At 42.6% G+C, this 24,861-nt stretch overlaps 3 protein-coding genes across 5 annotated transcripts in view; 1 reads left to right on the forward strand and 2 right to left on the reverse strand.

The window, feature by feature from the left end:
- LOC146360214 (uncharacterized) overlaps positions 1–480 on the reverse strand; it is a 40,843-nt gene extending 40,363 nt beyond the window's left edge. Inside the window, exon 1 of the mRNA XM_084829123.1 lies at positions 113–480. Within this exon, the coding sequence (XP_084685249.1) occupies positions 113–360 (248 nt within the window). The 5' untranslated portion in view covers positions 361–480. The remainder of the gene's footprint in view (positions 1–112) is intronic.
- THUMPD2 (THUMP domain 2 tRNA and snRNA guanosine methyltransferase) lies at positions 1–23,094 on the forward strand. Of its 3 annotated transcripts, none has more exons than XM_084829119.1 (11): positions 1–565; positions 1,254–1,447; positions 5,666–5,833; positions 6,564–6,967; positions 8,296–8,373; positions 9,552–9,604; positions 13,954–14,041; positions 14,765–14,836; positions 15,142–15,256; positions 17,900–18,017; positions 20,471–23,094. In XM_084829119.1, exons 2-11 carry the CDS (start codon positions 1,372–1,374, stop codon positions 20,817–20,819), a joined length of 1,521 nt encoding a protein of 506 aa, XP_084685245.1. In that variant the 5' UTR covers positions 1–565; positions 1,254–1,371; the 3' UTR covers positions 20,820–23,094. The 3 variants fall into 3 exon arrangements, with proteins under 3 accessions (XP_084685245.1, XP_084685246.1, XP_084685244.1); XM_084829120.1 differs by having other exon boundaries at positions 1,259–1,447; XM_084829118.1 differs by lacking the exon at positions 1,254–1,447 and having other exon boundaries at positions 5,701–5,833.
- The window catches only part of TMEM178A (transmembrane protein 178A), a 20,715-nt gene continuing 18,257 nt past the window's right edge, over positions 22,404–24,861 (reverse strand). Inside the window, exon 4 of the mRNA XM_084829122.1 lies at positions 22,404–23,640. Coding sequence (XP_084685248.1) covers positions 23,399–23,640 — 242 coding nt within the window. The 3' untranslated portion in view covers positions 22,404–23,398. The remainder of the gene's footprint in view (positions 23,641–24,861) is intronic.

A 24,861-nucleotide genomic window follows, 5' to 3' on the forward strand; every position in this document is an offset into this window, starting at 1 on the left:
GCTGTCGGCCATACTTAAGCAGCGGCCGCCAGCCCTTTCTGGCCTGTCTCCTGAAAGGCTGCGATCCTGAGCCCCCTTACGAGGAAGTCCCATTGACCTGAGTAGGGTTTACCTCCATGTAAAGACGGGTAAGGCTGGCGCCGTAAAGAGGAGGGAAAATGGCGGAGGAAGTCGCCTTCTCCGAGGGGAAAACGCTGAGACCGTGAAAGGTGCCGCCTCAAACCCGAGCCGTCTCCGAGAGCGGGGACTTCGTTTCCCTCCAAAACGAAGCCGCGAGGCAGGGGGAACACATGAATTCCCCGCTCCTCGTATCCGGGGAAGCGCGCGGCTCGTAGAAGGCGATATCTCGGTGAGGCGCATCCTGCGCAGTGAGGAGGAAAGCGGCGAAAGCTTCGGAGACGGCGGGCTTGGCGGCGGGGCCGCGATGGCCGACGGAGGGCAGCGAGCGCCGCAAAATGAGGGCCGCTGTGGCGTCGGGCTCTCGGCCCGCTACTTCTGCACGGCGGGCCGCGGGATGGAGCCCTTCCTGCGGAGAGAGGTGCGGGCTCGGCTGGGCGCTACGCAGGTGAGCGGCGGCTCCGTAGGCGCTGGGCCGCAGGCGGCTCGGCTAATAACCCGTTGTGGTGAGAGGGCCGTTCGGACGACGCACAAGCCTTGTTGCCGCTGAGCAGCGCCTGATACGTGGTAAAAACAAAACCTCCTTGTTGCTAAAAAAGGATGATACAGACGACGACCGAACTACCTCAGGGGGAGGTTGCTCGTCGGTATGGCCTCTACGTTGGAAGACCCGTTGTAGCAGCCCAAGCCTGTGCATGTTTACTCAGAAGTAAGGCCCGTTGAGCTCAGTGGGGCTTTCTCCCAAGAAAGTGTACGTCGGATTGCAGCCTTGCTACACAATCCAGCGCACGCTTGCCTGAGTGTAACTACGGTTGAACTCATTAGGCCTTAGTTCTGAGTGGACATGGCTAGAATTGCAGTGTGAGTTTTCAAAATTACAGCCGCTGATAATCCAATCGCGCCTAGAACTCATGTTCAGTCTCACTATTCCTCAAAGGGAGAAGGAGCTCTGCACATGTTTGCATTCGTTTGGCATTAGTGCCGTGTTCGAGAGCTGCAGGAATTAAATATTAAGGAAGCTGCTACTGTGCCTTTAAAAATGGTGTGACATGTGTAAATTAGGGGGGGGGGGGATTTAGCTGTTATCTAGTACTGCACCTAACTTGATCTTCTGTATGTTTTCTAACTATTAAAAGCACAGGAGCTCTGCTAGAATAAATGATGACAAGGCTAAGACTGGAGTATTATTTGGTTGAAGTGACTTAGTTATTGGGACAAGGATGATGAGGCGTTGCTGACATCTTTTGCTCTCTAATGGAGAAGAGGCATCTGATGAATTTATTGCTGCGGACATTAAACTTGTGTGTCTGTGGCTTAGAGAACCTTGAAGGTAATTGCACCTTTATAGTGTAAGATTTAATAAATACCTCCCCCTGCTCCATTCTCACAGTCGTGAATTGGGATTAAAATTGTGCTCCAGTTATAAACATGCACTGAAAGGCAGAGAAAATATCCATCGTTTAGGGCGCAATCCTACGCATGTTTAGACGAAAAAAGGCCTACAATTCCCAGCATGCTTCAGCCATACATAGGATTGTGCCCTTAAAAAAAAAAGGTAAAGGTGTCCCCAACCAGTCGTGTCCGACTCTAGGGTGCGGTGCTCATCCCCGTTTCTAAGCCGAAGAGCCAGCGCTGTCCGAAGACGCTTCCGTGGTCATGTGGCCGGCATGACTGAACACCCAGGTGCACGGAACGCTGTTACCTTTCCCGCCGAGGCGGTACCTATTTATCTACTTGCAATTTCTTGCTTTCGAACTGCTAGGTTGGCAGAAGCTGGGACTGAAGACGGGAGCTCACTCCTTCACGCAGTACTTGGGTCTCGAACTGCTGACCTGCCGACCTTCCAGTCTGCAGTTCAGCGTCTTAACCACTAAGCCACCGCGGCCCCTATTGTGCCCTTAGCCTCCCTGAAATTATTCTGCTTGTAGATATCACAGGGTGCTTAAAGAGTAACTAGTCCACATAATCTGGACTGAGTGGTCACAGAAACATGAGTACCAGTCCACTGACTTGCTATGAGTCTGACTTGCTAGCTTTCTGATAGTGCAGTTCTTATATATATTTACTTAGAACTAAGTTCCACAGGGTGTAATGATACTTAATACCTAGTGGGTGTGTATTGGATTGCTGTGTGGGAATTTCTTCATTCATTGCAAGCATTCCATCATGTGAGCCCCCACTGTGGTACAATCAAGACACAGGTTTGTCACCTCATTTGAAGCTTGTGAAAATTAGACTGTAGTCACTGGATGAATGCTAAAGATTATTAATTTCATGAAAAGTTGTATACTTGCAAAGGAATGTACTTGTGGATCCGCTCCCTCCATTGAAATAAAGCAGACAACCAGAGGGGTATGGGAAGGCCACAAGCAGAACATAGCAGCAAGGGGCAATAGCCTTCAGCTGCTATTCCTCAGCAACTGGTATTGAGGTGGTGTATATATCCATGTTGCACACAGCAACTGACTGTGTATACTGACTGACTGATCAACATAACTGACTGATCAGCATAAATGATCTGGAGCAGTGAGGTGGCCACCAAATTATTCAGAGTGGTAGAAACAAAAAGGGATTGCGAAGTACTCTGGAGGCATATCTTCAAACCTACAGAACAGGCATAAAAATGGCAAAGCGGTTTAATTATAAGTATGTGTAAGGTGAGGTACACACTGATGGGGTTTGAACTGGAAAAGGATCTTGGTGGATAGCTCAATGAAAAATTCAACCCAGTGTGCAGCAGCTGTGCAAAAAAGGTTAATTCCATGCTAGGGATCATTACAAAAGAGTTCAAAAATAAAACTGCCAGTCTTATACTGCATTTATACAAATCTGTGGTGCAACCACACTTAGAATACTGTGTACATACAATTTCAAAAATGATATTGAAGAACTGGAGAAGGTGCAGCAACCAAAATTATCAAGGGGCTGGAGCAACCCCTATGAGGAAAAGTTAGAACATTTGGGGCTTCTTAGTTTAGAGAAAAGACAAGTAACGGGGTGGGATGTGATAGTTATGCATGGTGTGAAGAAAGTGGAGAGGGGGGAGTTTCTCTCTAGTAATACTAGAAGTTGTCATCCAGTGAAGCTGAATGGTGAGGGATTCTGGACAGACAAAAGGAAATACTTCTTCATACAGTGTATAGTTAAACTATGGAATTTGCTACCACAACATGTAGTGATAGCCACCAATTTAGATAGATTTAAAGGGGGATGAGAGAAATTAAGGGAGGAGAAAGCTATCAATTGCTACTGGTCATGATGGCTATATACTGCCTCCAGGATCAGAGGTAGCATCATGGTTCTGATTACCAACAGTGGGAAAGGTCTGTTGCCTTCATCTTCTGCTTGTGGGCTTCCCAAAGGCATCTTGTTGGCCACTATGGGAAACAGGATGCTGGACTAGATGGGCATTTGGCCTAATCCAGCAGGGCTCTTATCTTCTTAATAGGCTATAGTAGACTGTTGCCTCCTGTTGTTTGTAAACGCCTTCTGCTCTGCTTAGAAGAACACACAGCCAGAGGACCCAGTGTGGTATGCTTAGGCAGGGGTAACATTCCATGATCATCTGAGAGAAAAGCGTTGCGCAGTTTAGGGCACAATCCTATCTATTGCACCGTCACTGCTTGGAAGCCCCCGAATTCAAGGGCTCCCGAGATTCTTGTACCTTGCCAGGCTGAAGCCAGCAGGGTGGGAGGATCAGTGGAGGTGATCTTTGCCCTCCTGCCCTCCATTCTTTAATTTTTTGATAGGTGGGCTTTTCAGCCTGTCTAGAAAGGGGGCTTCGGAGGGGGAGGGGAGAAGGCTGGAGGAGGCCCAGGATAAATCATATCCTGGCCACTTCAGTCCCTTCCCCTCCCCCACCCACTGGAACGCCCCGTTTCCCCCCTCTCCGAGGTTGGGGGAGGCAGCTGGCATGGTTAGCTCTGTCTCCGACCTCAGAGGGGGGAATCTGAACTATCCTATGGTCCCTGGGATGCTCACCCAGGAACCATAGGATTGCTGTCTTAGTTATGTATTAAAAGATGCATAACTAATGTATAACTTACCTTTCAATATTGAGGATTCCCAAGACAGGGGACAATTTAAAACAAGATTCTTATAAAATCAATTGTTAAAATTGCTGCAGGATATTAAAAAACGAACGATCTTCTAGTCCAAAAGTGTGACAACCTTCAACAATGACATGATTCTAACAATCACTTGAAACTTCACAAGCCATGGTTTATGAAGCCAGGAACAAGTATTAGGGCCAAGCACTCCTCCTTAGCCCATCCCTTGGCTTATTATCCTGGCCTGCTAAGCCACAGTTCCCTGGTTTGGACATATTGGGAACTCTGATTCAATACAAGCCAAAAACTAAAGTCTGAAATGGTGTGCAAGGTTTAGCAGTTGGCCCAGAGTTAGTGGGCTAGGGTGGAATAGTTGCCCCAGATGCTCATTGTCAGCTTCATAAACCATGATTTATAAACTTTATAATATGTTATAAAGACTTGAACAATTGTCCAAACTGAGCCATTTTGGCAGGCCATAGTTGCAATAAATATCACACTTAAGAATGCATCCAGAAACCTATTCATACATGGCTAGCTTTTTATCTTATATTTAAGAAGATTTTTTTATGTTCTAAAAATGGTAAGCAACCACTATAGAATTTACTGGCTGTGCCTACAAGGCAGTTAACCTCCCTGGCAATGGCCTGCCATATTGACCCAGTTAGCATGTAATGACTACCCATGGGTAGCTGTGACCGCGCAGGAGCAAGCGTGCTATCTCTCAACCACTTCCGCTTGCTAACAAACCCCAGAATACTCTGTTCCTGGATTGTTCACCATGATGTCGAAACCCAGCACTCTGGATTGTTCAGGGACAAACAATCCAGAGTTGAACCCATGGTTTGTTGGATTAAAACACTAGGTGGTTTCTCCCCCAACAACCCAGAATCCAGGTTAGGACATCACCACAAACAACCCAGGATTGGGGCATTCCAGAGTTGTTTAGCAAAGTGGAAGTGAGCGAGCAGTCTGGAGGCAGCACGCTTGCTCCATCTGGGGCGGTTACAACTACCCATGGTTACAACAACCTATGGGTAGTTGTTACATGTGAACTGGGTCATTGTGTATCCCCAAGCTTTGACTATGAGGGTCATTCTTTTTTCAGTATCCTGTAGCAACACATTTTGTGCTTAGCTTTTTTTCCTCTTAATGTGAAGCCGTGCATTGGTGTGATGCAGTGCTGCTGGGTAGGCTTAAATCAGACAACACCAGACACCTGCTCCTGTCCCATCTGGACTGTCCCCTCCAGCACCTCAGGGCCATCAATCACCAACTGCCCTGTGGGTATGATTCTGAGAGGGGGCGGGGGAGGTGAAGACATCAGGCACCTGCTCCAGCTGGGTTGGGGCTTTTATTTTGTTTCGTGAGTGTATGGTTTTTAATGTATTGGTTGCATTTTATAAGTGTTATGTTATGAGCCACTTTGAGGACTCCAGATGAAAAGGAGGACATAATTCAATAAATAATAAATCAGCTCTGGAAAATATATTTTTCAGAATTATTGTATCATCAATGTACATTCTCTATCAAGGTGGAATATGTATCAGGAAAAGTGTTCTTCACTACCAGTGCTGAGTTGCATAGACTGAAAACGCTGAAGTCTGCTGAGCGATTATTTTTGCTGCTGAATAAATATCCTCCACTTTCCATCGCTAGAAATAAAGGTAACATTTTACTGCATTCTTATTAGTTGGCTAGTGCAGGTCTTTCTCTTCTAGACTTCCTTGGTGAGTGGGACTACTCATATCCTTCCTCCTTGTTAAAAAGAGTGCAATGCTATTTCATGGCTGGATGCAGGTTAACCCAAGGTTCAAATCCCTTCTCAGTTATGAAACTCAGTTGGTGACTTTGGGCAATTAACTATATCTAGGCATCACATACCCAAGGAGGTGGTTATGACACTAAAATGCTGCATAGAATTCCTTGGAAGAAAGACAAGATATAAATTTGACACATAAGAACAGTGCAAGGGGCCTAGCCACATTTACCACAATGTAAGTCACATTGATTTTCAATAGAACTTACTCCCATGTAAATGGGCATAGAATTGCAACCTAAATTCACTTGGAAGTTTCCATTGAACAGGAGCTTTTCAGCTGATGAGAAAGCTTATAGTCCTTCCTGTTGCTTTTCCTGATCTTAGCTGAAGGCCTGACCATGCTAGTAAATTTGCCAGGTCTGGGAAGGAGGAAGCTAGCTTGCTAGACAACTAGAGGATTGGATATAGGGGAAGGGGGTGTGGATCTTGTGAGAAGGTCTTGCTTTTTTCACCCTATAAAGAAACAGTCAATGAAATGAATTATAATATTTGAAAATATATCGTTTATTGTTATGTGGTATTAAAAGAGTATTATTAACATTTTAATATGAGTTAAGATAATGCTTTTATTTTAGGAAAAGTAATCCATGATATTCAGAAACTTATAAATGGGAATCCAAGATGCTGGCTGGATATCGTTACCCTTTGGAGAAGTCTACATGGTCAGGAGGTGAAACAAGAACACTTGTGTCAGGAATATCCAGATTCAAAAAAACAGAAATTGGAAGAGGAGAGAAATACCAGAAATAACAAACAGAATAGAGAATTAATACTAGAGATAGTTTCTGCTGAAAGTAAAATAGAAAACCAAGAGAGATGTGACACATCAGAGGTTCATAAAGTCTTGTCTCAGGGCAGTTCATTTCTAGAAAAGACTCCTGAGCTTAATCAAGAGAAATCTGTTGAGAGCAGCAGTTGCTTCAGCTTCAGAGTGTCTTGCCGCTGTAGTGGAGCACTTGCAAAATCATTTACTGCACAGGTATGTCAAAAATAAAACATTCTAAATATATGTATTGCGAATCAGCCAGGAATCAGAGTTTTATGAAATCTCTCAAAGTAGCAGAGTCTATAGAGTATCCATCATAAATGTCTTTCTAGACTTTTCTTTAAAAATGCACTGTTCACATAGCTAAATTCCTCCCCGTAACTTTGACTGTGGGTGATCCAGCAGCTATCTTTGTGATTGTGGATGCACTTATTGTAGCAGCCACAATCATGGAAGTGGGTGCTCACTCTGTTAAAGTTTGATTCATATTAATCTTTCTCCATGCAGTTCTATACCATACGTAATCGCAAGGAGGAATTTATATTCAAAAATAATATTCAAACTTTAAAACGTTCATTAATCAGTGCATCTCTTTAGTCCATTAAACTTTTAAAATTCATTAATCTAACCAATTAAATGTTATGGCCACAGAAAACATGGACTTGAGGCAACTGGGGTGTTGGTGATAAGGAAATAATTTTATATTACATCCAGATCAGGTGCAGCTGCTTTAATTCCTCTGGACACAAAAACAGTATAGGCTCAGGCTGCTAGTGAAAGAGTTAAACATTTTTGATTGTGTACTGCCAGCTCAGACTATTCTGCAGGCACCTAGGAAAGGGATTTTATTTCTTCTTTATACATAATCAGTAACTATTAAGTTTACGAATGGCAGACATGCAAGGAAAAATAGCACTGCTTGAGAGGGCTGTATGGGAGTCATTAGCATTTTGCACTCTAAATAATACGTTTAAAAGTAAACAAGCTTTACTGACTGACATCTGTACCATCTTTTGGAATTCCTATTAACTGGCAAAGGCAGGGATGGAATGTAGAATCTTGTTTGATTATCCATACTCAAGTTAAATTTTGGAACAGTCATTGTAATGGTTTGGTTGTCAAGCAAAAATAAGTTTTATGTTCTAAAACAGGACACTGTTAATAGACATTGAAGAAAGCAAGAAAGAAACAATTCTGTTCTTCAAAGTCTTTTCGAACATCTCTTCAGACTGGATAACAGATCATGTTTCATTAAATAATTCCTTGCCTCATATGCTGGAAACATTCAGATAATTATGGATAGGTGTCAGTTCAAGGCTTTAATCCTGAGTGCAGACTTTAGAAAAATCTCCATGGAACAAAGTGGGAATTACTTGAGAGTAAAAAAGTGTAGGATGGGGTTGGATTTGGGCTTGGCAGGTTCGGGGGCGGGGGTTAACATCCAGCCTAACCATTTTTTTCTCAACCATTTCGAGTTTCATGATCCATTCATCATCCAACTACCCAAATATCTCTCAGATGATTTGTGCTTCCCTTTTCAGGAGATGGGGAGAATAATTGGAATAGCTCTTATGAAAAATTTTGGATGGAAAGCAGATTTGAGAAATCCAGATATAGAGGTAATGAACAAACTTAATAAATTTAAATGTTAGACGCATTGGTCATTGCTTTCTTCGGAGCCTAAATGGCCTCTTAAGGGTAGTGGATGGAACATCTATGTCAATTCCTACTTATCAACCCAAGAAAAAAGGTCTTGCATTACACCAATAGACAGAACTTCAGATATCTTGATAGTTCACACTAGCATCAATGTGCTTTTGTACATTTAGGGGTGGGGGGAATCCTGTGGGATCTACCGCCCAGTCCTCTGGATTTCCTTTCAATATACTGTGCTACCTTCCATGAAGGATGTGTTGCAGATGGCACAAAGGGCTTGCAGCCCAGTACTAGCAGCAATTTTCTGCTAGCCTTCAAGCCCCTTATGCCACTCGTGAAGCAAAAACAACTGGACTGACTAGCATAGTCTTGAGTTATTTCATGCTCTTCCTCTTCTTCTCACCAATATAAATATTTCCATTGGTAGAGATGCACCAGGGTATGACCTCAGGTCTGCATGGGTATCCTGGGTGCAACATCCCTAGAGATAAGGCATAAATATTCAATGTTGATACAGATCTTAATATGGTGATACATTGTTTTAGGATAAGGGCCCAATCCTATGGCCACTAGACAGCCATAGGATTTTTTTGTTTTCTGGGAACCAAGCTCAGAACCAGTGCTCCGAGGTTGGTTCCCAGAAAACCACCTCCCCGCCCCCTCCCCTGCCACCTCATAGGTGGCAGTTCATCCCCGGTTCCACACTTGCAAGAGCAGCACGAAGTGGCAGGAAAGGGGCCACTGCAGAGTGGGGAGGGGACAGCAGAAGAGCCGCTACAATGCTTCCTATGCACCGCCCAGCCTTTCCGCCCCACCCCCACTTCGAGGCACCCTGGCTAGACAGCCGAAATCGGCCGTCTAGCTGCAAGCTGGAGCATGGAGGAGAAGATCCCCTCTGTGCTCCATCTGCCCTGCATTGGATAGTTGGTCACCTCCAAGTTAGGAGGTGGCCGACTATCCCCATAGGATTGTGACCTCCATTGCTTACTGTCCTAAATAAAAGGAAAAGGTCACTGAGATAGCACATAATCTCAATCTCTCTCTCTCTCTCTCTCCCACACACACATGCACACCCCAGTTTAAATCAGCTAAAGCTAAAATTGCAAGTAATTCTTTAATGTAAGTTTTCATTGTCTTTCAGATCTTTGTGCATCTAAATGATATGTACTCTGTGATTGGGATTCCTATTTTCAGGTAGATATTGCATTAAACATAACTATTCACCGCTTTTACACAAATATGGTCTTTGATGATAATTCCCTGAATAGAAAAGCGCTGTTTGGTTCCTTCTAGTAAGGGATTGCTTGGTAAGATTTACTTAATATTACTTAATAGTAAGGGATTTACAGAAAAAAATTAAACGTGGGGACAGGGGGAAGATTTACAAATGGTGTTGTCAACAGGGACCTGGTAATGCTGGAAGAATTTAATCACAGTGAATTTAAAGAAAAGGGGGAAAACCCTGTATCAGTGGTATCTTACATCATGTAAGATTAAAAAGATGTATAGCTTGGAACATGGTAGATGTTCGTAATGTGGACATGAAGGTGTTGATAATGTTGTCACTGTGATAAAATTAAATCATACTGAAATGTGATTTTTTTATTATATTGAGCTAATAACAGGGTATAATATACCAATGGATCCCCTGAGATGCTTTTAAATTAAATTATTTTAAATTGTGGAGAAGTCTTCAACTTGGAAATGTTATTAATCTGTTAACACAGCTACCATCGCTGCTTATTGGAAAAACAATATTGCTCCTTTAATTGCAGCATTAGGATTTGGGATGTTGTTATGGTGAAATTGACTTACTATATAAAGGCAAGAGAAAACTAGATGTTTAAAAATAGATTTATCGAGAAATGGATAGTCTCTGTTGCTTGCTAGGGTGATAAGTTTCAGAACGGTATTCATCCATATTCTTTATTTTCATTGGTCTGAAATGTAGATGGGGGGTGTAGCTCAGTGGCAGAGTACATACATTGCATGCAGATCCCTGGTTTGATCTTCAGCATCCCCAGGTAGGGCAGGAAAAACTCCTGCCTGAAACCCTGGAGAGCTGCTGCTGGTCAGTGTCAACAATACTGGGTTAGATTAACCAGTGGTCTGACTCACTTTATAAGGCAGCTTCCCATATTCCTATGTATGTGGATATGGAAATAATTCTTACTTGTTGCAAATATGTTGTTATTTTGAAATAAAAATGAAAATAAATCACTATTCACAATCCAGTAAGACGCTTGATAATTGTAGTGCATTTCAGAAAGGTTGCTGTATTTGTCTGTTGCAGCAAAAACAACAAAGAGTCCAGTGGCACCTGGATGGTGTCATATTTATTGTGGCCTGAAGCTTTTGTGGACTGCAGCCCAGTTATATCAGATGTGTGTAGTGTTATTCTCAGTTAGCAAATAGATATAAATAGAAATAATATACTTACATGTTGGTGTACTGAAAACCCCCCTGTAAACATTGTGGCAAACAAACATGAAAAGCAAGAAGTAACAACGGCCCCATTCACACATCATGGCTACCCAGGGTTTAAAATAAAGCTTAGGTAGCTTTGAATGACCACGAGCAAGTATTCTGGCATCCACTTACTTGCTTCCACTGAGTTAAACAGCGCTTGGTCCCTGTGGGTTTTTTTATCATGAGGTCCAAACCTGGAATTGAAGGTTGTTGGAGGGGGAACAGCCTAGACTTGTAACCCATGGTTTGTTTAATTCAGTGGGAGTAGGTGGTTGGTCATTGTGATGGTACTATTTATCTTGCTATCCTAACTCAACAACCAAAGAGAGACAACTATTTACTTAAATGGAAAGAAATCCTCAGTTTCAATTAAATCCAAATGAATAGAATTTAACTTGCTGACAAGCAAATTCACACTGGAGACTCTTTGAAAACCTTTTGTTGAAATTTGGTGACTTTGAAGTCATCTTCAGAGTGCCTTGGGAAATTTCTGTGTGACCAGTAAGTGCCACCCTTTGTTTTTCATTATGTCCTTTTTACACACACACACACACACACACACACACACCCTATTTACAATTTTTTTTTACTCTCTATACACGTGTGTGTGTGTGTGTATGTTTATCTAGATAGATAATCTGCAAACTATGCAGGAATAGGGAGAATTCTATATAATTCATATCTATTTCCAATGTTCAGGCTGTGCCATTGCTTATGTAGCAAAAACAACACCATCCATGCACAAGACAGCAGCATCAGCAGGCTTAGAGGAACCCCAAGGTTTGCAGAAGTACAAAGGAAAGGAAAGGAAAGGAAAGGAAAGGAAAGGAAAGGAAAGGAAAGGAAAGGAAAGGAAAGGAAAGGAGGGAGTGACTTCAAAAGCAACTCAGTGGTCGCATTCATGATCAGTAGGGGCAACAATGCAGTATGGGTTGTTTCCCTCACATGTGCCGATCTCATGACCAGCATTTCCCTAATTACCCATGTCATCCAAAACCAGCGTGTGGCATAGTGGGAGCGGCTTTTCACCCACCCCACACTGCAAGTCATGGGTTGTAGGTTGGGTAAGAAGCCATCCCCACCACACTGCGCGTCAGGTTTGGACAAGACGGCAACCTGTGATGTGGCATGGGTAATTAGGGAAATGCTAGTCGCATGACAGGTACACACGGAGGCGGGGGAAAGAACCTTTTTGACCACCTCATGATCTTACTTCTGGTCACCAGGTCAGGTGCTTTGGTCAGTGTCTCTCCTCACACTGCTACCTTTGGGCTCTCACCCATAACCCTCTGTTGGTGTACTGTGATGCTTCACCACTCTCTCAATTGCTGCCACCAATAACCCTTTTTGAGCTGCTTTCTTCCTTTTTGGTAGCACAGACCAAGCAGCCAGCACATGGGGGTTATTCCACGAAACCGTCCTAATAACTAAAAAGGAAACTGTCTTTTAAAATAGAAAACAAAGAAAGTTTATTTGGTACAACAGGATTGGAAATGGAAACTGGATTGGGATGAGGAAAGGATATCAGGAATGATGATTAAAATAAGGCAACACTATAAACTGCACAATATAACTCTTGCTTTTAGTTCTATGTTCAAAACCTATGTTCACAAGCTGAATATGAGCCAACAATGTGATGTGGCTGCAAAAAAGGCAAATGCCATTTTGGGCTGCATTAATAGAAGCAGAGCTTCCAAATCCCGGAAAGTACTAGTCCCCCTCTACTCAGCACTGGCTAGGCCTCATCTGGAGTACTGTGTCCTGGGCACCACACTTTAAGAAGGATGCAGACAAGCTGGAGAGGGTTCAGAGGAGGGCAACAAAGATGCTCAGGGGACTGGAAACAAAGCCCTATGAAGAGAGACTGAAAGAACTGGGCATGTTTAGCCTTGAGAAGAGAAGACTGAGGGGAGATAGGACAGTGCTCTTCAAGTGCTTGAAAGGTTGTCACAGAGAGGAAGGCCAGCATCTCTTCTCGATCATCCCAGTGTGCAGGAAACGGAATAATAGGCTCAAGTTACAGGAAGCCAGATTCTGACTGAACATCAGGAAAAACGTCCTGACTGTTAGAGCAATACGACAATGGAACCAATTCCCTAGGGAGGTAGTAGGCTCTCCCACACTGGAGACATTCAAGATGAGGCTGGACAGCCATCTGTCGGGGATGCTCTGACCTGGATTCCTGCATTGAGCAGGGGGTTGGACTCGATGGCCTTGTAGGCCCCTTCCAACCCTACTATTCTATGATTCTATGAACCTCTCACACCCTCTCTTACACTATCTGACATACTCTTTAACCCACAGACTATCTCACTAGATGTTCTCACTCTTATCTCTTGATCTAATCTCAGATATAACTAGCTGTTCCCAATCTATCTTACTCCCAGATTTATTTGACTCTTTAGAAGCAATCACCCCACCTTTTCCTGCACAAGCTCTCATCCAATCACACTGCATTCCATTCTCACTCAGCCACTCTGCCTTTCTTCCACTTGCCAAACTGTCATCCTTGCCCACACTCTGCCAAACCCCGCCTCACACTCACCTGTCAGTCATTCCAGATACATACCAGCCACCATACATATATACAAACCTTTACTATTTACATGTGGAATTGCCACACCCATGTCGTCTGAAACCAGCGCATAGTACAGTGGGGGTGGCTTCTCACCCACCCCACACTGCAAGCCATGGGTTGTAGGTTGGGTAAGAAGCCATCCCCACTGCACTGCATGCCAGGTTTGGACAACACAGCAACCTGTGACGTGGTGTGGGTCATTAGGGAAATGACAGTCACATGACAGGTACACACGGGGGGGCTGGGGAAACAACCCACATGGCATTGTTTCCTCCCACTGATTATCTGAACCCAGTCATTGAATCCACAAATGCTGAGTCACTGTTAGGGAGAAAACTGAGGGAGAGGGAATAGAATGTAGTACCACTGGGAAAGGGCTTACATTTTATTGTAAGTCCCATCTGTGTGTGCATATTTTTCTTTCTCTCTCTCTCTCTCTCTCTCTCTCTCTCACACACACACACACACGGTATCTAACAGTGTTTATTGTTTGCAGACTTCCCTTGGCAAGCAGAGAATATATCAAAACTGCTGGATTGCGATCTACCGTTGCTTGGGCTCTGACATCCCTTGCTGAAATCAAGGTAATGAGCAAAATAGTTGCTCTGGCTACTGAGCAACTGTCATGGAAAGTTGCCAGGATTTTATCAGTGGAAGTGTTTAAATGTAGGTGAGAGCTGGTGTAGCAAAGTGTCTAAGGCTGCAATCCTGTGCCAGTTTACTTGAGAGTAAGCCCCACTGAACTCGACTTAATTTCCTAATAAACTTGTAAAGGATTACACTGCTTGGAGTTCCCAATTCAAATTTCATTGAGTGGCCACAATTAGTATTATTGTGTTCAGTATGTTTGTTGCATTTGAAGACAGGAGAATACACTTGCATGATTTTATAAAATGTCTTTCAGCCCTATGAGGATTTTAAATCCGTTTCACAGATAGGGACCTAAGGCTCAAAGATAGTTATAGGGACCTAAGGCTCAGAGATAGTTATAGGGACCTAAGGCTCAGAGATAGTTGCTGACGCAAGGATACCTACTGAGTCTGTGGCTAAAGTAGGATTTCAGTCAATATATCCTCCTTCACACAACAACACTGGCTCTGTTTTATGTTAGTATACTTGGGGTTCATCCGAAATGAACAACACTGGCCACAGCCTTGATTTCCAGGTCAAATCCCTAATCTGATAAAACACAGATGGTTCTTGTTTCTTGCTTGTTTTAATTAGAGTATATAGATAGGATCTTTGTACCAGAAGACAAAATTTTTATGACTTACAGATGGTGTAGTGTGGGTGTGTTTTCTTGACAGGCTGGTGCATTTGTGTTGGATCCTACCTGTGGTCTAGGAACAATACTTCTGGAAGCTGCAACTGAATGGCCTGTAAGTTCTGCCCTAATAAAAAGTGCAATGTTTTGTCACATGGCATTGCAATCTCTTGTGGCCATATCTTAGATCTGCTTGCCTGTAACAGCAGTGGTGAAAACCCAGGTCCTAAATTTCTCTCTAGAAATGTGTTTGCTTTCAGTTTAGAGTGTACTCAAATGCAAGCCATTAATTCTGATACCTTGTGACTCTGGAGTTGGTTGCATTTTAGAAGAACAGGTATACCTAGCTGTCACTGACTTACTATTTTGAAATTATTTGCACTATGTTTTCCCTAATGTAAATATTTGTTTCTTCTTCAGAACGTGCATTATTTGGGGGCTGACATAAGTGATTCACAGTTACAAGGAGCCTACTCAAATATTAAAGCTGCGGGCCTGATGGATAAAATTGAGTTACTGAAAGCTTCTGTGGCAGGTAAAAGTTGGCAAGAGTATTTGCTCTAAAGTATACATCAACGGCTGTGGGGGGTTGTTTTTGTTTTTTATTGGATAGAGAGGATGCCAGATGCTTGCTTGCAAGTGTTTCTTTTATAGATCAGCCGTGTTGACCAGAATAGGGTAACAAGTCGTCAGTTTCCCAGAATTGTTCTGTGCAACTCGAAAACTTGATTTTGATAAAAGTTATCTTCTGAATCATACCCATGTCTCTTTGGAACTGAGGCTGGAGACAGAGCATTCTTCCAGAGAGTGAAAGGTGGTTTGAAAGAGATACTGCTACTTGTGGAATGTACACATCTCATTTTTCGCTTTGGTAAACAAGGTTTTTATAGTGTTTCAAAAACCTATTTGACCAAAGGTGACAGTGGGACAAAATATGTGTGTGCAAAGCATGGGAACTGACATCTCACTTAAACCACGTTCATCTTTCTTAAAAGCTGTTGTTGTCTCCAGCCTAATATGGAAATATAACCATTCCTATTTTCTGACAAGAAGTAATTCATTCGTATATTATTGGTTCCTGAAATGTATCTCATTGTTCTTATCCTTGAATTCTTAATGCTGGAATCCAAAGTTTGCTGCCATTGGTGGGAATGTCGAGAGCAGAGTTCTGTTTATGAGATGTTCCTGCCAGTAGAAGTGGGGGAAATGACCTTCACAGATTCTCTCTGTAGCCCCTATGAGCCCCCTGAAAATCTCATCTATGACCCCCCTGGAAATCTTCAAGGGGAAGGGGAACTGGCAAAAGTTGCTTTCCCGCCACTTTCTGCCAGCAGAATCCTCTGCTGCATCTCAGTCCCATCCATGAAAGGAAGGAGCCCTTCCTTTCATGGAAACCTACTTAAGATACGAGCAAATGTTCCTAATGTTAAATCAACAAAACTCAGCGAGTGGGCCAGTAAACTAAGGGTTTTGTTGCATACTTACCTGGACTTCTTGGGCAGCTATTGAAAAAGAATAGGATTGTGTAGCATCAGTGCAACCCCTAACTCATGCCTGTTTATTCCATCAGAAGCATGCTGGGCTAGGTATTGAATCATGTGGGCATTGTACAATCGGCAACGCACACATTTTTAGAGATCGTAGATCTGCTTTTCTGAATATGGATTGCCAGGTTGTTTTCAGATTGTAAACTTAAGAGAAGGTAGTAACATGAGGATATTTTATTTGAACAGATACTTTAAAACTGGATGTTCATCAGCCCTGCAAAACATACAAACTGCCAGCTCATGTGCAAAAAAAATATTTTCTTTTAAAAAAAATAGTAATAATTTTGACATGTATTTTATTCTTTTATCCTGCTCTGTATCTTTTATTGTTCACTGTTTGGGCATCTGTCTAGATGTGGAGCAGTACATACATATTGTAAATAAATAAATAAATGGGTGGGTGGATGGATGGATGGATGGATGGATGGCCAGGTCCCATATTGCAGCCCACCAGATGCTTGATCAAACACTTGTAATGGTTCTGGAAGGAAACAGTGGTAACAGCAGTTGGGATGGGCTACAATACGTAGCCCAGCGTGCCTCATATGGACCAAGACCTTTGTGTTGTACGGTTCTGAAATTATTATTTTATTATATTTTAAAAATTTCCATACCACTCTTCACCAAAATTGGTTCCAGAGCAGTTGACACAATTAATGTTTATAATAATATACAAAAAAGAAATGTTCCACACTTAAGGTAGCTTAAAAATAATTTTAAATACATACTTTCTTTGTAACCTGAAAGTCTGTCCCTAAGGTAGCTTAAAAATAATTTTAAATACATACTTTCTTTGTAACCTGAAAGTCTGTCCCTGGAATTGGGCCACAGAAAGAGACTTATTTTACGTGTCTTTCTGCGGGGCTGAGACTGAGCCTCCACAGTAAGGCTTAAAACCATATTGCCAATGGTAGGCTTCTTTTTGGACACCTAGGGCATGTCTGACAGGCCCCATGCTCATGCTACCTTTCTTAACCTTCTGTAAGTCCTGTGGAACTCTGTGCATTATCTACTGCCTGCTCTGAGGGAAGCTTGGAAGACAGCAACAAGGGAGAGGGCCTTCTCAGTGGTAGCCCCTAATTATGGAATGATCTACCCGATGACACCCGCCTGGCACCATCATTGTTATTTTTTCAGCACCAGAACAAGACCTTTCTCTTCTCCCAGGTGTTCAGCAGCATATAATGAGTTTTAATTGATCCTGGGTTTGTCTTATGGTTATGGTTGATTCTTGAAGTTGTTTTTAGATATATGTTGTCTTTGTGTATATTGTCCATTCATGTGTTTTTATGTAAATGGATTTTAACCTCTGTATACTGTATTTTTAATGTTTTTAGTCATTGTAAACCGCCCAGAGAGCTTTGGTTATGGGGCGGTATAGAAGTGTAATAAATAATAATAATAACAGCTGGCAGAAGATTTTTTTTATGCTTTGACTTTTACTCAGGTGATGACTGAACTCAAATATGAAGTCATATGAAATGTAGTCAACTGTTAGTCCATGGTTGGAGCATATTAGTTCTTTTTGTACACAAAAGAGAATGATGAGAATTTCACTGCCAAGGGGATCTGTGAAATGCTACAGTTCTGTCTTAATTCAAGCCCTGTTTAAGTGTGTAATATCTCCATAGCATTGCCGTTGCCTTCGGAAAGTATTGATGTTGTTTTGGCGGACATCCCCTTTGGAAAAAAGTTCAAAATAACAAAAGACATGAAGTTACTGCCGGATGTTTTTCAAGAACTCGAAAGGTACGTGTGTTCCAATATTTATGACATAAGAACTGATATAGCAGGTTGGGATCTGGCTGATAGTATGCAGGCCAAAGACAAGTCAGTGTTGTTAGTTATGCTGTTCTGAAGGCTAGATAAAACCAGTTTCATTTAACTGTTGTCATATTACTTACTAGATGGAGGTGATAGTTTCAAGCAGGAATAGAAAAAGCAGGTTGCTAGTAGTGAGCTCAGGCCTGTGTGTGATTAGAGATGGCCAGGTTTGCAGGATCAGCAGGGGAAAAAGAAGCCACTGTGGCTTAAGTATGTCGTTCGTGCACCCACCATTTGCCTAATTACCCGTGATGCGGCGCAGCATCACAATTATGTTGTCCGAACCTGGTGCAGTGCACGGCGGGGGTAGCTTCTAAACCACTCCACAACCCATGGCTTGTTGTAAGGGTTGTGGGGTGGTTTAGAAGCCAACCCCACCATGCCGGGTTCAGACAACACAATACTCCACGTCATGGGTAATTAAGCAAATGGCAGGCACATGAGCGGCATGTATGAGGGCAGGGGAAGAAGCCACGGTGGCTTCTTTTCCCAAGTAGATCATGCGAACCTGGTCAATATATCCCAGAGACTGACATTGAATGAGTGGCAACAGGAACATGTATTGAGAGCATCTAGAGAGCAAAGAGGTGTTCCTGATTTAAGCTAATTCTGTTTGGGTGGTTGAGAGGTAGCTTTAAGTATATGCCTGTTGCTTTGCACCCCAGCCCTGAATCCTCTGAGAACAGGCCTCTCGCACAGTAGCGCACAGCATGGAGAGCATTCCTGTATCTAGGCTTCCAGACAGGTAGCTCCTAGCACTACCCAATCATTGTTCTTCTCTTGTAAACTATAAGGGAATTGCAGTTGACTTTCCACACCATTGGGTGTATTGTGTACATCCTCCTATGTTCTTTCCCCACCAGCTGCTGTGGGTGGGGCCGCTTGAAGCTTAGCACGCATTCATTAAACCCTTTGCAGTTGTTGCCATTTCATTACCCTTTAAAAAATCTTTTTAAATTATTGTTAAAACACTTTGTTTAGTTTTTTTTTTTTAATGAAAGAGAGGTATAGCACTGTAACAGCCTAGTGCTATAATATTGTTTGTCTTATGCTTATAGTGCTGTAATACAATATACTTATTTTTAATGAGTTTTTAAAAATGTTCCGATCCATCACAATTTTACAAAGCTGGCAGGTGGGGTGTGTGTGATTTTTTTAAAGTTAAAATTATAGCGTTATGGTGTGTTAGCACTATACCTTTCATTTAAAAAAAATCTAGCTAGAAAACATTTTAGCTATAATTAAAAGACTGATTTAAAATATTTTAAAATGAGTCATAAATAGCAAAGGTTATAATGAATGCTGAGTTGTGATACGTTCCCACATCACTGCCCTTTAAAAATACAGAAGGGTAGCGCTAAAGGCATCTACACCTGTGGAAATTGCGCTTCTCTTCCATTTTTATGAATGAGGATAGATTTTCTGCTGAGAAAAGATGGAAGAACCACAGGGAAATACAAGATGACAATGATTGGATGACCTTGTCATGTGGATGCCCCATAAAAAGTGAATGACTGAAGCATGGCAATTCCACACTAAACCCCTAGGTGCAGAAGCACCCTAACTTTCTTCCTTTAAAATTCTTATTTGGACTGCTGAGTTATGTATCTTCTGTGGCATATCACAGTGCTTTGCAGCTCTTTTGTCTCACAGGATGGGAAATCAACATGGCAGCCAACAATTCCATGCATTTTCGGCTGGCCGTGGTAACTAGCCATTATTTGTGGTCAACCCTAATTTCTCTTCCCCTGCCACACTCAAAAAGATTAAAAGGGAGAGGCCAGCTTCCCCCTTCATGTTGGACTTTGCAGACACCTGGAAGCATTAGGAATCCCTCTTCTGCTTCCAAGTGTTTTCAAAGCATTGTGCAAAGTGAGTGAATGACCCCTCACCATTCTTAAGTTCCAGAGCACTTTGGTGAATGTAGCGCACTCAGGGCTGGGGAAGGCAAGGTCTTTCTCTCCCCACCTGTCAGGAAGCAACAGGCCCTTTCCTCTTCCAGCTTCTCTGCAATGCACAGAGACTTCGAAGGAGGGGGTGTTTCACGTTGTGTTGGGATGGGGATGGCTGTTGCAAAGAAGAGATTTATTGTCACTGACAGTGACCTGGCAGAGGCATTTGCAGAACCCCAACAGCTACCACCTGGCCCTCAGATAAGTATGTCGTCATAATGGATGCACTAAACAGGTATAAGTCAATGGTAGCCAGCATTCCTCTCAGTGGTAGCCAGCAAGCTTCCTCTCTGTGTAATTTGCTGTTGCCCCACAGAATCGTTGTGCGGATAAATGTACACTGAAAATTCTCTTACAGGAATGGCAAATAATTTTGAAGCTAAGCAAGGATATGTGAATAACTACTCTCTGGTTGCCGTTTTTCAGGGTGCTTTGTGCTGGAGGGACTGTCGTGCTGTTACTTAGTCAAGAGCTCTGTAAGTGCCTCCCTGGTGGCATTGCCAGTGGTCCTGTGTCTGAGAATCACATCTCTGTAGAAGCTGATACTGACACACAAGATGCCATGGTGTCAGTCAAGTTAGATGCCAAAGAAAAACGGGTTAGCCCCAGGACTGTTTCCTCATCAGCTCATGATACCGGGAAAGAACACATCAGCAATAAGAGGACAGATTTTGGCTCTCTGGTGCTGGTAGAATCATTCAAAGTTAGCCTTGGCAAAACAGATGCATTCATATGCAAGTATAAGAAGGTAACTGCCAGTTCTGGAAGAAGGTAGCAGCATCAGGCAAGTGTGCATGAAACAGTTTGGAGCTTGTGCTTAAAATCATATGGATCCAGAGCAACTGAGTACTGCTGAACCTGAGCGTGGTAGTCGGAACTGCACTAGCTTCCAAGGCGCCAGTAGACCCCAAAGGCCTACAGTAGAGGTCTGTAACTGAAGGCCTTGTTGGAAGCTGTCTTCCAAGAGACCTTGTCTTCTGAAGTTAAGGGTGGCAATCCCCTTGACTGTTTTGACTGTGCCCTGTTTATGGAATGCTGTCCCCTGGGAGGCATGCCTGACACGCACTCTTAACATCTTTTTGATGCCAGGTGTTTTCAAATACCAGCTGAATTATTTTTAATCTGCCTTCTTTCCTGCTGCTGTGTGCTATTCTGTCTCTGCTGTCTTACTCCCGTTTTGTTTTGCTGTTTTTACATTGTTTTTTAAAAATGTAATGCCTCAACCTGGGAGCATTTTTTTTGCTGAAGGGCAGGGGATATGTTTATAAATAAATTGTATTATGCTTCCAACATTTTAATGGGTCTTCAAAAAGTAACTCAGCAATCCTGGGGAGGAGACCGGAAGCTGTTTTAGACAGCTTCCTATGTGGTCTCCAGCCCTGTTCCCGCCCCCTCCCCGAGGCCACACAAAATCAGGCGTATAAGAAAAACTGGGAGGCAGCCAGAGCACAGAAGGAATATTCTCCTCTGTGCTTCAGCTGCCCTGTATTGAACAGGCGGTTGCCTCTGACTTCAGGGGAAGTCAGAGGCGACGGTCTATCTCAGTATGATTGAGCCCTTAATGTGGTTTGAAACTTACTTTGTCTGTATACAAGTCAAGCTGATATCATAAGAAAAGTATTTATATTAATTAGACAGTGTAGCTCACTACCACAGAACAAGCTTATTTAAAAGGAAGTAAGCTTTCTACACATAATGAACATGTGGAGTTCACTTTGATGGAATTTGGTAATGGCCTACGCTATAATTGGGTTTAAAGGGCAAGATGTTTTATGGAAGAATATAAAGTGTTTTAAGAAGTGCATTCTTCTTGCAAGGTGGTACTTAATATATGAGAGGATGCAGTACATCCTCCTTTCCCCAAACCTATGAACTTGGGGGTTCCCTAGCTGCTAACACTGCCTGTTTCTGACATCCAGACACATTGGTAGTGCAACGACACAACACTAGCCCCAGCCAGATTTGCAGCAACCCCATGATTCCACCATGCCACTTATGCAGGCAGTTTGGTGGTGATAAAAAGCAAGCCAACAGCTGCAACTGAATAAGCAGCCACTATTGGGACAGAGTGGTGCCCACTCTTCTGAGGATTGATAATACCAGTAACAATTGCCAAGAAGGTGAGGGTGTACCCTCGGCCTTACAGTGCTGGAAGTTACTAGAAATACATTCTATATGCATTTCTATATCTGAGGAGATGTCGTCTAGCGTTTGGACCCCATCAATTTAGCATTTAAGCAGGTATGAGCTGTAGACATAAAGCTCTTTTACATGTTCCACTTCCATATGGGCAGCTTGCCCCGAGAAATTCCAGTGATGTTTTCAGTATAACCATATAACTGGAGACAGGGATGTTTTTAACTCACAGTTGTATTTTTATTTTGAATTTACATTGCTATTGAGGAACCCATATCCAAGTCACTCAGAAATTTTACAAACACTATTAACAGGGGGAGATGTTCTGCCACTAAACCATTTTTAGACAAAGAGGCTGAGGTTGTACAATAGATGTTACTTCCAACAATACTAACCAATTTCATATAATCTGTTTCAGACAGTTAATCTCATTTATACATGGCATTTAGTTTCATAAGAAATACAAAAAGGTATTTCAGAGAGATACATTATAAGCAGGAATGCTGCTATCACATAATAGTCAAATCAGTCGCTTTTAACTTTTTCCATATAGTCTCCATTCTATACGGTTCACTGAAGGGGCCCATTCCATCTTGGAAGTCATTTCCCTCCAGCACCTTTTCCTACATTGCTGCTAAGACAAATTGCCCATTCAGTTCTAACATTGGAACTCTTCAAATAGTCTTCTACACAATACCATTTTGGTAACCACTAAAATACTCAGCAGAGAAATGAAGACTTATTTCACTTAAATAAAAAAAGAAATGTTTAAACTCTTACATTAACACTGATCAAGGATAATAAGGAAATACTCTTACCACTTGGTGTGTTTTTTTTGGCAGTTGTGGTTTTTGTTGGTTGTTATTACCTTATGTATAAACCTCTACTAAATAAAAACAGCCCTAAATTGTCAACACAGTTTTCCTATCCAAGTGGGAACAGCCCCGCCTTGTTCATGACATGTGCATATAAACTGCTGAATTGCAGTCATCAGTTCTAGAAGAACTTTTGTCGCCTGAATGTTTTATTTCAGCCACCCTGCAGGCAGAGAAGAACTCCTCTGTTTTTCCTGGCTAGTAAGACACAATGTTTGGCATTTAAGGGATCAGGGGGGGGTTGTGCTTGCATTCTGAATTTAGCTTCCTTATAAATCCTTGAAGACTACTCTTCAAATCACCTGTCACTTCATAAGGGGAGAGATTATCCCCTGATCAGCAGTCATACAGAAGAGTCTCTAGTGGACTTTAGATGGCTAATCTTTGTCCTGCTAATGAACGGATAAATGGTGCAAAGACATCCTGCTGCTATGATGAGTCCTAAGCTGCACCAAGCACAGAATATAGACCAGCTGTATCCATGTTCAACGTCATCAGGAAGACCGTAGATGAATTTGGGTAAGCGGTTTAGGTCATAGGAGACACTTGCTGCATAAGTGCAGAGAGAAATAGTGCAAAAGATGCCTGTAAATGAGACAAATCACAGTGTCGTGGTTAGCAAATGTATACAATGGGGAATCAAGTGACAGCTCAAAATAGCCCGAAATAAATCATCTGGATACACAGTGCTAAAGAATGACAGATAATTTTGAAGAAGCAGAGGTTGGAGAAGTCACACTTCATTACAAGAATGTCATTGGACACATTCAAGACATGGAGGGCACAATACTATTGGGATAGGCAGCCGCCTCTGAACTTGGAGGCGACCGCTTATCCAATGCAAGGCAGGAGCAGCACAGAGGGGATCTTCCCCTCCACACTCCAGCCACCCTGCATTTGCAGCTAGATAGCTGATTTTGGCTGTCCAGCCACAGGAAGTTAGAATGGGTGCAGAGGCAAGATGCCGGACGACGCATAGGAAGTGTCGGAAAGGCACTTCCACCCGTCCCAGCATGCCCCCAGGAATGCCCCGCTTTTGCTGCTCCACACTGCTCTTATGAGTATGGGGCCGATCCGTGCTGCCTATGAGGCAGCGCAGAACGGGATAGAGGTTATGCAAATTCCCTGAGAACCGACCTATCCTGTGGCCGTCTAGCTGCTGACTAGCGGCCATAGGATTGCACCCTTAGCCTGTTACTGGAATTAAATGGGATGTGTAACCTAATGCATATTGTGCCACAACTAATCATGTCTTAAATGTCTTTTTAAAGCAGCCTTCCCCAACCTTCCAAATGTTTTGGACTTCAACTGCCATCTGTCCCAGCCACCATGGCTAATGGTTAGAAATACTAGGAGTTGTAGTCCACAACATCTGGAGAGTACTAGGTGGGGGAAGTTTATTTTAAAGTAGAGCTGAATCAGGCTGCCTATGTTTTTCAATTTACTGTTTTTAAAAACCCCATAAAAATAATAAAAAAATTCTTACAGGACAAAGAAAAGAACTCTGATGGATAGCCTGATTTCATTTAATTTTTCAACATTTGACATGTTTTGAGGAAAAATAGGAGTTGTAAGATTTTTTCAGCATTTTCTTTTTCTTGAAAACAGTCCTAATATTTTTCATTGACTTCCCACCTTTCTCCCACTTAAAATAAATGTCTCATTCATGCAGAAACTAAAAGGACAGCCTGAGGGGGTGAATGATTCATGGAAGCTGTTCTGACAATCACCGCTGGATTTACTGTAATGCAGAATTCTTTGTCTGATAGGCAGAATTAAAACCCAAGATGCGTATACTGAATTGAA

The sequence above is a fragment of the Heloderma suspectum genome, chromosome 1 (genome assembly GCF_057233095.1).
Source record: "Heloderma suspectum isolate Gila_16-S chromosome 1, 16-S_ref, whole genome shotgun sequence".
In the NCBI taxonomy this organism is placed as follows: Eukaryota; Metazoa; Chordata; class Lepidosauria; order Squamata; family Helodermatidae; genus Heloderma; species Heloderma suspectum.